Below are 14,852 nucleotides of genomic sequence, written 5' to 3'. Positions count from 1 at the left end.
TACCCTGGAGGATGTTGGGAAGAAGACACGAGGGGAGACATCTGGTGTGCCCTTCCAAGTGTCTGGGGAGCACACGATTCTGCCAGTAGTAGCATCAGCAGGGATTGGCAGTATGGGCAGGTGACAATGGGAAAGGCATACTGCCTTCAGGAATCTAAGGCATGTGATGGATCTGCAGTTGAAATAGGGAGGGTCACAACCCTATACTCCAGAGTAGGGATGCACAGGGCACCCTGTCCCTTGGTGTCTAGGGCAAATGCAGTACAACATTCCAAGGTCTCAGGTAAACATATGGCCCTGCCATTGGCCGTCAGACAGCACCTGGCCTCCTTAGAGTTGAAGACACAGTCCAGGCGGAGGAGCCCTGGTTAATTCTCTCATTGCTCAGATATATATTGATGACGTACTAAACGTCAAACACATTTCAGGCTCCCAGGACACAGCTTCTTCTCTGCTTCCTAACAGGGAAGGGGACAACCAATTCAATCATCACAAACAGGTGTGACATTGTTCTAGGAAGTGTGGCATGTTCTCTGTCCAGTTAAAGAGCTTGCTGCACTTCCACAGCTTTGTAAATTCACTCTCCGTGATAACTGGGAATCAAATTGCTTGGTTCTTCTAGAAAGACTTGCCGGAAGAACTTGACTCCTTCGGAGGTGAGCTGGAAATATGAAGAGTATGTAGAGTCTCCAGATTGGGTGCCGGGACACGCGACAGAGCAGAACAAACTAGGATGGGGGAACAGGAATTAAGAGTCCCGAATTCCTCCTTCCAAAGAAAGGCCAAGGAAGGGACCCCAGGTGTTCCAGCCTTCTGTCTGGCAGCAGGCAGGGTGTAGGGATTTGGAGGAAGGGGCTTCTGGTTGAGGCCCAGTTTATGTGCAAGATTTTGGGAGCCAGCCTCCGTTTGGGATCCAAAACTTGGAAAGGCGCAATGATTTCCCCATGCCTTTGTGGGCGGGACTCCAGAAAGAACCGCTTCTTGATTGGCCTGGGTAGCCCACAAGAGGGCTGGACTTTGAGTGGAATGAACAGCCCCGCGCGGTGCTTTTGGGGCCTGAGGTAAGAGTGGCTGGGGTGGGCGTGTCCCCAAGTTACGCTCCTTCTGGTTGGCTGAGATTGGGTGGGCGGAACCTTTGGAGGGCGGGCTGTGGGCGGTGTTCGGGTTTCTAAGACTGAGTGGAACTTCCGCTCCGAGCTGCAGAGTGTTTGTTTCCAACTCCGCGCCGATTTCAAACTGCTCTGCGGGTCTCAGCGGCGTGAAGTTGAGGCTGCAGGTAGTTCAGGGCCACCTCACCGGCTGGCCTGAGTCGGGTCCCGCGCTACAGGCCGCTCCTTGCTTTGGTAACTTCAGGCAAGCCTCGGCCGAGGACGTGGCGGTGATGCACGGACGGCGCACGGCCCTTGGCAGAGCGGGCCGCGCCATCTTCAAGGTGAGGCCCCCCGGGGGTTGGCTCCTGGGGTGAGACGCAGGGGTCTCGGGTTCCGTCGTATTTTCCTGGGGCGGGGGCCGGAAGCAGTCGGCAGGTGAGCTGCATTCGCTTTTTCTGCGTGAGGTATCACTAGCCAAGCCCACCGCAGCTTTACATGCCTCTGCAGGACACCACCCAAGATGAGCTTCTGTCTGCCGTCTTGACCGCAGTTCTCCAGGATGTAAAGCTGAGGCCTGAGCAGTTGGGGGACATCTCGTTAGGGGAGTGCACCACCCAGGCCCTGCGCAGGGGCCTCCGGGTCTTCTCATCCCTCCAAAGTCCTGCTTCCATGCCTCTAGTCCCCTAGTTGTCACTGAAGGGAACTATGGAGTCCACTGACTTCAATATGATCTCCTGAGAGCCAGTCTACATCTGTTTCAACCCTAAACACTTTAAACCTCCTCCACGTGCATTCATTCTACTTAATGAGAACTCTACTTAATGAGGAAAGTAGGTATCCCAAGTGCAGAAATTCCAGCACCTGAGGGTACCAGGAGGCCTGAGACCAGGGTTCTCTATGCACCCTAGATCCTGTCTATTCCAGGACAGAGATGAGGGAACGTCAGAAACATCAAGTTCAGCACTGATTTACAAATGGAGAGAGTGGGGACTGTGCATTTGCAACAGAGTTAGAAATTGAACATGGGGCCTCAACCTGTGCTCCAACCCAGTTTCCCACTCCTACACCTCTTCCTTTGAAATGTAATAAAAGATAATACAGGACACTGTGTACCTCATTTAGGTTGGAACTCGCTATTTTTCTTCTGTAGTGACAGCAGGGCCTGGAGAGAGGACACTCAGGGAAGTGTACATTTTCAGAATCTCATTTCTTTTGCCTAAGGGCCAACACTATTGGACTTCAAGTTTTGCATTGTGTTGCTCTTTCCCTCATGTCTTCCATGTTATGTGGAAGGTCAGGTCACCTGCCCAGCCTGTGCTGATTTCAAAGAGTAGGGTGCATGGGCAAGTGAGCTTGGGACCTTCCAGCACAGGGGTCCATATATGATCTGAACAGGCTGTTGTGTGTCTGGCTCCACCTGCTACAGACTCTGAAATTCCAGAGCCTCAGGGGAGCCTGCCAAGGGCTAACAATTTTGAAGAAAGATCTGAAATGTCCTCTCTTTAGTACTTACTACTGTTGACACTAGATAAAGGCATTTCCCCCTGAACAGGAAATGTGCTTCAGCCTGGAGGTGGAGCCATCATGGCCCGGATTGCCCAGTTTCTGAGGTAATCTTTTCTACCTCTAGCTCTGTGTTGGTCATTGTAATTCTTGAGTGGGTTCTGGCTCCAGGGGACTTGGCCTGTGGGTAGTGGAGATGAGGTTGGACACCAGATGTCAAAAGATGTCAGGGCAACCGGAGTGCTTGGGATTCTGCTCTTTGGACCCAACCTTTCCCCTACATTGGGGAGGGGGGTGTTTCTTGGCTGAGAACCAAGACACATAGGCTTCTAGGAGTGGAGCAAAGGTTCTTTGTGGACTAATTATAGCCAAAATTGACTTTTGCTTTAAATTTTAGACTTTCTCTGCCTTTGACAGGTAAATGACCACATGAACACCCTGAATGGTGACTTTGCTTTTTTTTGCTAGTTGAGCAAGCTGGAAACTCCAGATCCATCTCATGAGCAGAGGCTGGGAGATGGGGAGGACTCTGGGTCAGGGGGAACCCAAGAGGAGCCCTGATCATCTGACTCTTTCTGGAGAGTGAATAGAATGTGAAGAACTAACCATGTGGTTACTAGGAAGGGTAGGGATGGATGCTGGCCTCATATGTGAGACATGGCTTTTGCTCTGGTGGCCTGTCCCAAGAACAAGCCCACTGCTATGTTCTCTGGGGGAAACAGAGATGTGTAATTGTCACTGTTGAATCTTCAGAGGGAGAAAAAGATCCCCCCAGCCCAAATGGACTTCTCTGCCTTGGATTGAGGAGAAACATAGGATGGAAGATCATATGCTTGTGTTGGCCCTGAGGAGCATGCGCCTGTAGAGACAGTGTATGCCCCAGTAGTTGCCCACCCTGTTACATGGATGAGACTTGATATGGGTGCAGGGCCCAGGAGTACAGACCTGCTTTCCATGAGAGCCTGGCAGGGCAGGGGTTTGACTGTGCCTTTCACTTTGTTTCAGTGGCATCCCAGAGACTGTGCCTCTGTCCACTGTCAACAGACAGTGCTCATCAGGGCTGTAGGCAGTGGCCAACATAGCTGATAAGTTGGGACTGGGTGGTGCCCTTGACCAGGCCTGGGCTTTCTACCCCTGACCATTAGTGATATTGCTATCTCCTGGATCAGCATTAAAGCGTTTCTGAGAGGACTCTGAGCACAGAAAGAATTCAGGAGCTCCCCTCGCCACTGCTCCAAGCTCTTCAGGACACTCCTGTATCCTGTTTCTGGGGCTGGACTGAGTGGCACCTAGAGAGCAGGTGGGACAGGGGCTCTGCTGCTCCCAAGACAGACAGACCTTGATCAAGGATGGTTATGAAATGCTTTTGTTGCAGGTGGTATCAGAAATGGGTCTTAAAAAAAAATAAAAAAATAAAAGAAATGGGTCTTATGACATTGGCATGGCCTGTGGGTAAGAATTTCTTTCTGTCTGCCAGAGCTCCTTAACCAATGGTGACAATCAAACTAATTTCTTTGAGGCCATGATTTTAGGACCATTCCCTGGTTTCTTTAGGCAGCTGGCTTGGTGTGGATTCCTCTAGATGCAGCCTAGGAATGGCCCCTAATTCTGACTGCTCAGCAAAAGCTCCCATCTAGCACTTGCAGATAAAGTCAAGTGGCCTGTAAGCATTCTGTCTTGGAAATCTGTCAGGCTGGAAAGTGGGCAGCAGGTTGGAAAAATATAGCACTTGGACTTTCTGAGATAATTTGCAGTTTTGGTTCCCTAATGCCAGGGATAGTTTTCCATGTATTACTTTTTGCTTTCCTAGGGTGTTTGTTCCCTTATTCCTATCTTGGTACTCGGGTGGAAATATCTGCCAGCTTCTGAGGACATGTTCAGATCTTGGTGATTTCCCACTATCACTTTTACCTATATCATGGCTCTGTCTTTGCTTACAACAAATGGCAGTGTCTGCAGATTTGGGCTGAGATTCTGGGGCTATTCAGGCAGGGTGGGGGAGGCTGTGGCAACCTTGGAGGTGACCAGCCTTAGTTATTACATGCTTCTGCTTGCCTTTTAGAACCTCTATAGAATGTTTATTGATAGGAAGCATCACTGGTCTCAGGCCAGGTCCTGGCTGACCTTCACTTGTTTAGCCTGACTTATGTCTTAGTTGTAAGATAGCCAAAGACCACAGAGATCCTGGCAGGGCAAGGGCCAAACCCAGACTGCCCCTTGATGCCTTTGGTGTTCCTGTCTTACTGGGGAAGTGTAGGTGTGGGTAATTTGAAGCATTAAGCCTTCATGAGTTTCTTATGGGCATTTGATTCCCCAGCAGCTTAAGCACTGTTTTTCTGGGGTTTGGGGCTGGGAGGATTCCCATATCACAACCGGACCATCCACTAGGCTCTGTGGACTGTTGCCTAGCACTCTCTAATAGGGAATGAGCTCTGTTGCAAGACTGCCTAAATCGGGATTCATCCACTCAGGACCTCAGTGTCCTCCACTATAAAAGGGTATCTGTAGCTCAGCTGTGTCTTGATTCATAACAGGATTAAATGGAGTCTTTAACAAGCTAAAACCAGCAGGTGTTTATCATGTTACTGATCCTTTTTGAAGTGCTCTCTTGAGTTTAGCCTAGTGCTTGGACACTGGATCGAGATCACCTGTTGTCCTTTTTGAGGCCTTTGCCTCCCTTCTCCTCACAGAGGAGACACCTCTCCACACTAACTATCTCCCCTTCTTCTCAGCCTGTTACACCTCCCTGCCTGAACAGCTCAGGTTGACTTTCAATGTGAGCTTTGTACTGACTTGATTTTTGTCTTTTCTCCTCTACATTTGTGGGCCCTGAGGGCAGGGTCTGGACCTAGGCTTACTGGATATGTTTCCTGTACTGTGGGGGATACTAGAATGCTTTCCTCAGGAGCTGCCAATTGGCGGGTTCAAAAGTACAGAGGCACCTGCCCCTGGGAGTACAGTGCTCTGTCCTGGGGTGGAGAAGTGATAGGGCTCAGCAGCGCCCCAGCTCTGCTTTGCTGGCCAGGTGGCTCCCAGACAGTACACTGCACTTCCTAAGGGCTCCCTGGCTCTTCCCATCTCTTGCCAAGTGTCCAGCCATTGTTACTGGAACCCTAGCTGGTTTGACTCAGCTCAGTTTCCTCCTTCTAGGGTGGAGTTTATGTCTATGGGTGGGAAGTTGAACCCTGGAAACATTGCTTTCCGGATGAAGAACAAGGCTAGAGACTGCCTGATCCCCATGGGGTGAGTGCCCATCCTCAGCTCCTCCTCATCTCTGGCAATGCCAATCCTCTTCCTCTCTCCTTTGGATGACATCTGCTCTGCAGAGATTCTGAGCATAGAACTCAATGCTGCTATGATTTCCTTCCCTGAGGCCCCACATTTAGCCCGTTTTGTCATACCCCCTCTGAGTGCTCAATCACAACTAAGACAATGACAGCCATCTCCTAACATGTTGACTATGGGGGAGCTTCTGATCCCTGAACATGCTGGTGAGGGACCTTGGGGCCTGTCGCATGCAAACTGTGATGTGTGCTGCATCAGTCCAGCACCTTAGTCAGCAGCCAGTGCCACTGAAGCCTGGTTCCCATGGATGTATGAGGAGGTTGAGGCTTGGAGTATGTCTTGGAATTGACCACATATAGCACCTCCAAGGGCAACCTGGAGACCTTAGAAGCTGGCCATAGGGAGTCAGTAGGGCCCCCAACAAACCCCTTGACTCTCTTCTTCAGCTGAGGCAACTCACCAGGGAACACACTCTTCTGCTCTGCCCTGCATGCAGCCTACCCTCCCACTTGGAAAGAGTCTGGCCAGCATGGTGGCTCCCTTTCTATTCCATGCCTATGCTGGGGAAAGGTGTGCCACTTCTAGAGTGCTCACTATTCTCTGTGGCATGGACCAGCCCTCCCCGCCTTTAGTCCCATGGGCCCAGTGTACAGTGTTATAGCCTGGCCTTGGCCCCCAGGCCATCTCCAACCAGTGTGCTGTTTGTGTCCTAGGATAACCTTGGAGAACGTGGCTGAGTGGTTTGGCATTTCAAGGGAAAAACAAGAAACCTTTGCGCTGGCCTCCCAGCAGAAGTGAGTGTTGCTGGGGTGGGACCTTGAAAGAGCTGGAGGATAAGACTGTGAGGCCATCCTGAGTAGTCTGAGATGGGACTTGTCCCAAGGGTACAGCTGTGAACTAGGGTTTTGCAAGCCTCATACCTCCCAGGTGGGAACAGAAAGGGGGCAGTACCATTCTGAACTGGTGGCCCTTCACTGTCCTGTACTGACTGTTGAGTCTGAGTGCCTTCTCCCTACCTGAACCTCAGTTCCACCTCTGTTCTTTGAAACATAGGAGGGCCATGACTCCAACCTGACTCTGGCTTGGGCACTGGACTTGGTATCCAGAGGCTTCGAGTGTGAGGACAGTGATTCTGTGGACCAGACATGCTAGCTTCTGGAGTAGGCCTGGGTTTGAACTGATGTCACAAAAATGTCAGGCTCACCTCTGGGCGGCAGCAGGCTAGATCAGCCAGTATTGGCCATACAGGGGAGGGACAGCAAAGATGGAGTGGTGCCTGGTCCAGGTGGGTTTCTCCAAGGCAGGGACTGTTAGCCTCTTGGGTCAGGTTGCCTTGTGGGCTTTGCTGGAAGCTCTGTGTTCCTAATACTGAAATGCTCCTAAGTGTTGTAGTTTGCATAGGGCTGTAAGGGTAACCCTAAAATACCTCAGGGTTCAACTGTTTGAATTGGAAAAAGACATCACAGAAATTAGGATGTGTTGCTTTAGATTTGGGGAACCTCAGGAAGGGGTGAAATTCAGATGTTGGGGTCACTCTGGAAAGCTAGCAGAAGCCATTAGAGATGTTCGTGGGGCTCCAGCCTCAGACTAGCAGGGCAACTAACAGACTCAGTTTTGGGCAAAGGGCTCTAAAAAGCAAATACCACCTGAAAGCTCCCTTCTCCCCACTGAGTTTGGAAGCAGCCATGATGTGGATACCTGGGGTTGATAGCAAAGGAGGCTCTGGACGGCCCCAGCAAGGCTCCCTCTCCACAGGGCAGGATTTCCTCAGGACCTCTAGCCTGTCTCCCCGGACCAGACATGTCCCTAAACGGGGACAGGAGGAAGGGAGCTCCAGGGGAGCCTGAGCCTGGCTGCCTGCTGCTGGCAGCAAGGGCTGTTTCCGCGCTGAAATTGTGCCTGTGACCACCACCATCCACGATGACAAGGGCACCACGAGGAGCATCACTGTGTCCCAGGATGAGGGAATCCACCCCAACACCACCATGGAGGGCCTGGCCAAACTGAAGCCTGCTTTCAAGGATGGTGGCTCCACCACAGCTGGTGAGTACGGGCCAGGATGCTGGAGGACGACTGTCACCAGGCTGGCTTTTCTGCTCTGGAGTCTGGGGCAGACCAGGTCCCTTGGACACCCTTGGTGGCAGCCTGGGTTGATAGCTAAGACAACTCTGGATGGCCCCAAGCATCCTCCTCTCCCTAGGGCAGCATTTCCTCAGGACCTCCAGCCAGTCTCTCAAATGTCCCGTAGGACCAGACATATCCCCAGATTTAGTAGGCTAAAGTTGCATGTCTGCCACAATGGGCTGGTTCTCCTCTGCTCTGATCCCTTCTCACCCCAACTCTTTCTCTCTAGGAAACTCTAGCCAGGTGAGCGATGGGGCAGCTGCCATCCTGCTGGCCCGGATGATGCCTGCCCACTGTCAGCTCAGGGTTGACAGTGAATGACACGGACATCTTTGAGATCAGTGAGGCCAGGTGAGTCTTAATCTCCCCATTGCCTGGTCCCTGGGCACCTAGTGGGAGCGGGCCTGCGTGTCCAGGTGCTACTCTGTCTCCTTCCAGGCTGTCTACTGTGTGGAGAAGCTAGGAATCCCCCCCGAGAAGGTGAACCCTCTGGGAGGAGCGGTAGCCCTGGGCTGCACTGGGGCACGACAGGTCATCACGCTGCTGAATGAGCTGAAGTGCTGTGGGAAGAGGTGAGGCTGTTCCCCTGGGGTGTCGTGGGGGAGGCTGAGCTGGGGCTTCAAAGAGTGTGGCTTGGGGCGGTCAAGATGCACAGATATGTACTTTGAGGCCTGTGAGGACATATAGGGACATGATCTCTCTTGTCCCCAAGGGTCAGCCTTGAAAGGGCTTCTGGCCTACAGAGTGCATCTGCCACTGTGATGCCAAGGTGCGGAGTTAGGGGACTGAATATCCAAGATCGTGTCTTCTGTTTTTTTGTATCCTCTGGTCAGGGGGTTGGGCCTCTTCCCAGCCAACCTAGGTTCCTTTCCCAGGGCGTATGGAGTGGTGTCCGTGTGCATTGGCACTGGGATGGGAGCCGTTGCTGTCTTCGAATACCCTGGGAACTGAATCCCTGGCTCAAGGTACTACCCAAACGGCCCTACTTTGGCAGCCAGAGAGTAGATCTTGGGAAGCAAATCCACGTGGGACATTCAGCATTGGTGGTGGGAACAAATCAAGGCACTTTAAATAATTTGGAAACTGAACACCGATGACATAATACAGGAGGAGGCGGGGTGTTGGGCCTAACCACCAGGCCCCCTCGAGCTGGGCCAGTCAGTGTGGGTCACCCGGCCCCCATGTAAATCCTAGGGAACTGTGGCCTCATGAATGAGGAGGGGACAATGGATGTATAATTGTGTTATCTTGGTGGCTGTGCATTTTTCCAAGGGTGGGTATTTTCCCTGGTGGACTTCTGTGCGCTTCATCTGAGTCTGAACTGCTATTATCTCCACATTGGTGTGGGCTCTCTTTTGTGTTAGCTTTGGGGACTTACAATGCAGGGCCTTAGGCAGGGGGGCTTCTCCATCCCAAGAGCTGTTTAGAAATCCTCAATCCATGTCCCTGCCCCGCGCACCTGTTCATCAACCTGTGCCATCTAGTTCCTTAAGCTAAGTCTGGGGCTGAGGGGTGGGGTGAGCCTCAGAGCTGGTGAGTTTCCATGAATGTCTCATCATAAGAGCCTTGGCCCCGGAGCCGCAGGGTGCAGGACTTCTCTCCCAGCATGCCTTCGACCACCATCGTGGATTCATACAGCTCATTGCTCCTGTGGAAGAGGAGGGGCTGAGATCTGCAGGGCCCTGGGCAGGGGTCCCCAGCCCTGTGGATAGTGCCAGAAGGTGGGGAGGAGCTGTACCTGGGAGTGAAGAACACCTCAAGTGTGATGGAGGTTGGGGGCGCATTGGTGGGTCGTGCCTCCAGCAACCCACTGCTTGGGAAGACAACAAAGTCTTTAGCCTCCTTGGTGGCACTCTGATGACCTACATCAAGGGGAAGGGAAGACACACATGGGCACAGGCAGCTCCAGGTTTTGTCCTGAAAGACTTCACTTGTCCCAGGTCAGCCCGTCCTCTCAAGATTCACCTCTGGTCTTGCCAACACCACAGGACAGGGAAACCTGGGGTCACAGGTTTAGAGGACTGGCTTTTTCTAGAAATTCCAGGTGATATGAGCCCAGAGGTGCCAGTCTAAAGGGACAGGACACACAGATACTGAGAGGGATGGGTTTTACCCAGCCCCACCTGGGCACAGGGGGCAGGTGTGAGGCCCAACATACCCATCAGCACAGCCCAGTAGCTCCGGCAGCTGCTGAGGTTCATCAGGTAGATCTCCCGGGATGTCTGCTGGTTCACAAAGCAGGTTCCAAAGTCCACCCAGCTGCTGGACAGCTGCAGCTCAGGCACAGTCACAATGGCCCGCAGGGGCACAACCTGGAGAACAGATTTCAACTTGATGGGAATGGAGTGACCCGCCCATTGTAGTGGGGTCTGAGCCAAGGTCACTGGATCACATGGAACCCTGGTGCCCCATGAGCACTAATGCTTCTGAGCAGAGCAGTGGTAGCACAGGGGGCTGGCATTGCCATCATAAGCCAGGAGTTGCTGATGAGATTCTGCATATTGACAGGCCAGAACAGCGCCCTCTGCTGTCCCTTCCATTGGTGCCAGCCTTGCTCTCCTGGAGGTCAGCCTCTTCCACTCTTCCTCCTCCCTCCCCAGTCTTCTGTCTCTCAGATCCTGGGCCATCCTGCCTTGGCCCTGACCTTCAGGTTATCCACCCATGCCCTGCCTGCCAGAGCACCTTAGCAGCCCCTGCCGCACTGTCAGCCCCAGCAGCTGCTCAGCTCTGGGCAGCAGTGCTTCAGCTCCCCTGCTTTGCCTCTGGCTTTTGACCTGTTCCTTCTTACACCTGACCCATAGCCCCAGCTCAGCTCCCCTCTGTTCCACATCATGGCCCATGAGCTTCTGGCCAGTGGAGCCCTATGGAGCCTGAGCGTCATCCTTCACAACTGCCTCAGGTACTCATGTCCCACCCACCAGTCCATTTTCTTGACCTGACTGTGGCTTCCCTTCATAGGCTTCACCTGTTACCTCTTCCAGGGAGCCTTCCCTTATTTCCCATCATCCAGCCCCTCACCTGACTCAGCTCCTGAGACAGATGAGGACTCGCCTTGCACAGGGCCTCGGCTCCTCACTCATGAGGACCCTGCCTGGTGATATCTTCCTCCCTCTAGGGAATAGCTCTCAGCTGGTCCCACCCTCCCCCGCCTCAAGGAGCCCTCTTGGGACTAGCCTGTGTAGTCTGGTTGGTGAACTCCAGGAGCAGATCCTGAGTAAACACCATCTCTTTCTCTCCACTTGTGCTCTGCTGGATATCCACTCCAGGCAGCATCTGGTCGTTTGGGAGTTTCTGATAGGAGAGCAGCTCCAGGGAGAGTGAGAAGGACACATCCACCTGTATGGACAGGGATAGGCACTGGTTCAAGCTGCTGAAGGCAGGCGCTGCCTCCCCCATCTGGAGCTGTATTCTGCCCCTCCAACCCCCAAGCCTTTGAAGGCCCAGCAAGGTCCCTTCAGCCCCTGGCCCAGTGCAGCCTACAGGGCCCAGACTGCCCAACAAACAGCTCCACAACGCCCCTGCCTGGCACATCCATGCCCTGCACCTATGCTGTGCCCAGCATCCTGTTGGTACCCTCCACAGTCAGAGGCTAGAACAGGACAATAAGCAAACTGCCCTTTTCTACCCAGCATGACCAGAGCTGGGTTCTGGCCACCCATAGGCCAAGGAAGGACTTTGCCTTTATCCTGAGGATAGTGAGGGGCATGTAATGGGTTTGAAGCAGGGGTGTGTCCTTTGCCTTCCACAAGGTCACTCTGGCTGCTAGTGGGAGGTGGGCTGCAGGAGCACAAGTGGTTGAGGACAGCAATCAGGTGGCTGAGACCGAACTTAGGCCAACAGGATGGGGCTTGGACTCCTGGTCCCAGATCGTTCCATGTGCTAGCTCATAAGCATCAACTGAGGCATTTGTTACAAATATAGATTCCTGGGTCTTAGCTGAGATCGTGACATCTCTGAAAGTAGAGCCTGAGAGCTTGTATTTTTAACAAGATTTCTAAAGGCCACTGATGTACTGCTAGGCTTGGAAATAATTGTTATAGAACAAGACATGCATGTAGAGGTGTGGACAAGTGAGAAGCACTGAGAGTTAGGGACATCCATGGGGCTTAGCAGTTGGTTCAAGGAGGTGGAGACAGAGTTCTGATCTAGGCACTAGGTGGCAGGTAGTATTTAATGAGAGAGAAGGCACATATTTGGAGCAGGACAGGGTCTGGAAGGTTATGGGGGAATTCAGTTTTACAGTTTGAATTTGGGTCTAAAACTGAGGAGAGAGTTCTGGTCTGGAGACAGATTCCCAAGCATTATCTACACACAGAGGGTGAGAGGCAATGCCACCGCCACCATGTGATATCTTTTCCCTGTGGCCTCCTCCAAGCTGCCTGAGGGTTTTTAAATACCTAAACTCAGTCTCTTGAGGGATCCCTGGAGCCCCAGCAAAAGGGACCTCTAGCTGTGCTCTGGTCTCCCCTTCTCCCCTCCATGTAGCCCCAGAAGGAGGAACCAAGGCAGAATGATACAGGAGCTCGCCCACCATTCTGCAGATCTGTGTCTGGCTCCTCTACCTCTGTGAGAAGGTTCTTGGGGGGCACAAACCCTTGAGTGAGGGCATGTGAGAAGGAAGGGAGTCTGAGTGTGAAGAGAACACATGGGCCCCAACCAGGCAGTGAGGGAGGCCTGGGTGTGTCTGTAGAACTTGTGTGGCCGGTGCACCCTGTCCAGTCCCTCCACACATGTGAAAGCCCCCTCTGCAGAGAGTGTATGCCTGGGATGGTGTGCAGGTGCTGTCTGGGCAGTGTGAGCATGTACAAAGAGACCAGAGCCATGCACCCCTCTACTGACCAGCATGTTCTCCTGAGGGCGGAGCTCCATCTGCTTGCCCCCTGGGGCCGTCTCCTCATACTCATGCTCCTGGCCAGAGCCAGCTCTGTGGTCCCAAGGAGCCCGGCCTTGAGAAATAAAGAAGGGCCTGGAGACCAGAAGCCAGAAGTACTGTGGTATTTCTGTAGTGTTGATCAGCTTCAGGTGGCGGGTAGTCAGCAGCTCGCTCAGCACCTGGGTGGCCACAGAAGAGGGGTGCTGGGGTTCATCTCACCCTCTCAGTCCTGTGGCTCTGGGGAGGGGATTCAGGACAGAAGGCCTGTGCCCCAGAAGAGCCCCTAGGTACCTTGGAGGTCCAGGTCAATTGGCAGGGCCAGGGGCGGGGAAGCAGCACTTACCCCAGAGCAGGGCTGCTCGGGGATGAGGTCACTGGCCTGACACCAGAACTCCAAGCTGCCGCTGCTGTCCAGTTCCACGCTTAGTCTGCCCAGTGATAGACACTGCTGGGGCATCCAGGGCCTCCTGGCTGTCCCCTCTGCTCACCTGGTCTCTAGCCAGCCTTTCTCTGGGCTTCCCTGCTGGCTTCTCCTCCCCTTAGCCCCCAGCAGGAGGTGGGTCAGCTTGGGGGGGAGCTTTCTCATGGAGTGTTCTACTCTAGAAGTGGATTCCTGTTCTACTCCTGGGAATATCCTACCGTATTCTACTCTAGGAGCCCAAGAAGTAGTTTTGTCCTTTGACTCCAATAACCTTGACTGGCCTCACCAGAGACGGTGAGGGTGTCCCCACAGGGGGATGGAGAGGAATGGGACCACCCAGCACTCACTGCGCATGCCTCACGTGCCCATGCAGGTCCAGTCTCAGGGGTCCCACAGCAAAGTGCTGCAGGCGACGCCTCCTCCCGGGAATCTCTCTTTCCACCTACGGAGCCCAATCAACCGTTGATCACCCTGGTGGTCCCTGGACTGAACAGCAGTGTGCCACCCAGGAGAGAGGCAGTGGCTATGGTCCCCACCCCAGGCCAGGACGTTCACCTCATTGTCCAAGCTCATGAAACCCAGGGCGTAGCCAGTACACTCCACCTTCTGCTGGATGTCGGAGCTGAGCACCGGAGGTGTGAAGGAGATGTAGATGGTGCTACTTCCCCCAGCAGGGACCACCTGGCATGGACACAGCAGCCTCAGCACTGCCCTATGCCTGCTGGGAGGCCAGGGCAGACCCCCAGAGATAGGTCCACCTGGACTCACTCACCACCTGCTGGGGTCTGATATAGTAGGGGAGGTCAGAGGGCACCCCCTCATGCCCCTGCAGGACAACTGAGATGATCTGCGCTGCAGCCCTGTTGCTGGCATTGGAGTAGGCCTCCACCTGTCACCAAGAGTAGCTGAAGCTTATACAGGCTCAGCTGGCCCCTGGGCTGTATTCTCAGCAACCCTGAGTGGCCAGCTCCCCTGCCCCCACAGCCTTGCTCACTGGGAAAGAAGCTGCATGGCTGGACTCGGACACGCTGGAGGGGCTTGGGGACCAGGGTAAGCTGCTGCTCTCAGGGGTCTCGGGGTATACGATCTCATTTCCGGCTTGATCCCGCAGTGGAAATGGTGGTCCATAAAACACTAGCAGGTCCACCAGCTTGTCCTCCTTATCTTCTGGAACATAGGTGACCCAGTCTAGGCGAATGTCTAGGGCAGACATGGGGAGAGGGCAAGGAATAAGGGAGGCACCGATGGTCTCCTTGGGGCTTCCACCTTTCTGTTCTCCCATGCCCATGGTGGAGGGGGCCTCACCGTCTTTCTAATGCCACCTTCAGGCAATTCTTGTTTAAAAAAAAAATAGCCTTTACAGACTTATGCCATCCGGTCCAATCATCTGAAGCTTTCACGACCACAATTCCAGTTCCACCTGGATGAACCTAGACACTCCGCACTCACCACGGCTTCCTCTCCCTCTGGCCTGTTTGCTGTCAGGATGGGCCCTCCAACCCCCGTGTCCTCTACCTTCTCTCCCTCCGTCTGTCAGCCTATGTTTGCTGTTACT

At 53.5% G+C, this 14,852-nt stretch overlaps 1 protein-coding gene and 1 pseudogene across 2 annotated transcripts in view; one reads left to right on the top strand and one right to left on the bottom strand.

Annotated features, from left to right (window-relative positions):
* Positions 1-1,212: 1,212 nt before the first annotated feature.
* LOC143409057 (3-ketoacyl-CoA thiolase, peroxisomal-like) lies at positions 1,213-8,954 on the top strand (annotated as a pseudogene). Its single transcript, XR_013092574.1, has 7 exons — positions 1,213-1,432; positions 5,745-5,837; positions 6,593-6,673; positions 7,717-7,922; positions 8,233-8,354; positions 8,420-8,575; positions 8,879-8,954. The product of XR_013092574.1 is annotated as a 3-ketoacyl-CoA thiolase, peroxisomal-like (transcript).
* Positions 8,955-9,526: 572 nt separating this feature from the next.
* Dlec1 (DLEC1 cilia and flagella associated protein) overlaps positions 9,527-14,852 on the bottom strand; it is a 56,427-nt gene continuing 51,101 nt past the window's right edge. The window contains exons 29-38 of the mRNA XM_077110197.1: positions 14,292-14,497; positions 14,070-14,186; positions 13,853-13,978; positions 13,645-13,739; positions 13,220-13,304; positions 12,843-13,055; positions 11,178-11,339; positions 10,162-10,315; positions 9,742-9,865; positions 9,527-9,651 (exon numbers count right to left, since the gene is read on the bottom strand). Of these exons, the coding sequence (XP_076966312.1) occupies positions 9,528-9,651; positions 9,742-9,865; positions 10,162-10,315; positions 11,178-11,339; positions 12,843-13,055; positions 13,220-13,304; positions 13,645-13,739; positions 13,853-13,978; positions 14,070-14,186; positions 14,292-14,497 (1,406 nt within the window). The 3' untranslated portion in view covers position 9,527. The remainder of the gene's footprint in view (positions 9,652-9,741; positions 9,866-10,161; positions 10,316-11,177; positions 11,340-12,842; positions 13,056-13,219; positions 13,305-13,644; positions 13,740-13,852; positions 13,979-14,069; positions 14,187-14,291; positions 14,498-14,852) is intronic.

Source organism: Callospermophilus lateralis, chromosome 1, assembly GCF_048772815.1.
Source record: "Callospermophilus lateralis isolate mCalLat2 chromosome 1, mCalLat2.hap1, whole genome shotgun sequence".
Taxonomy (NCBI): domain Eukaryota; kingdom Metazoa; phylum Chordata; class Mammalia; order Rodentia; family Sciuridae; genus Callospermophilus; species Callospermophilus lateralis.
Note: the sequence above shows the minus strand (reverse complement) of the source record. Positions and strands in the feature narration are given on the sequence as shown.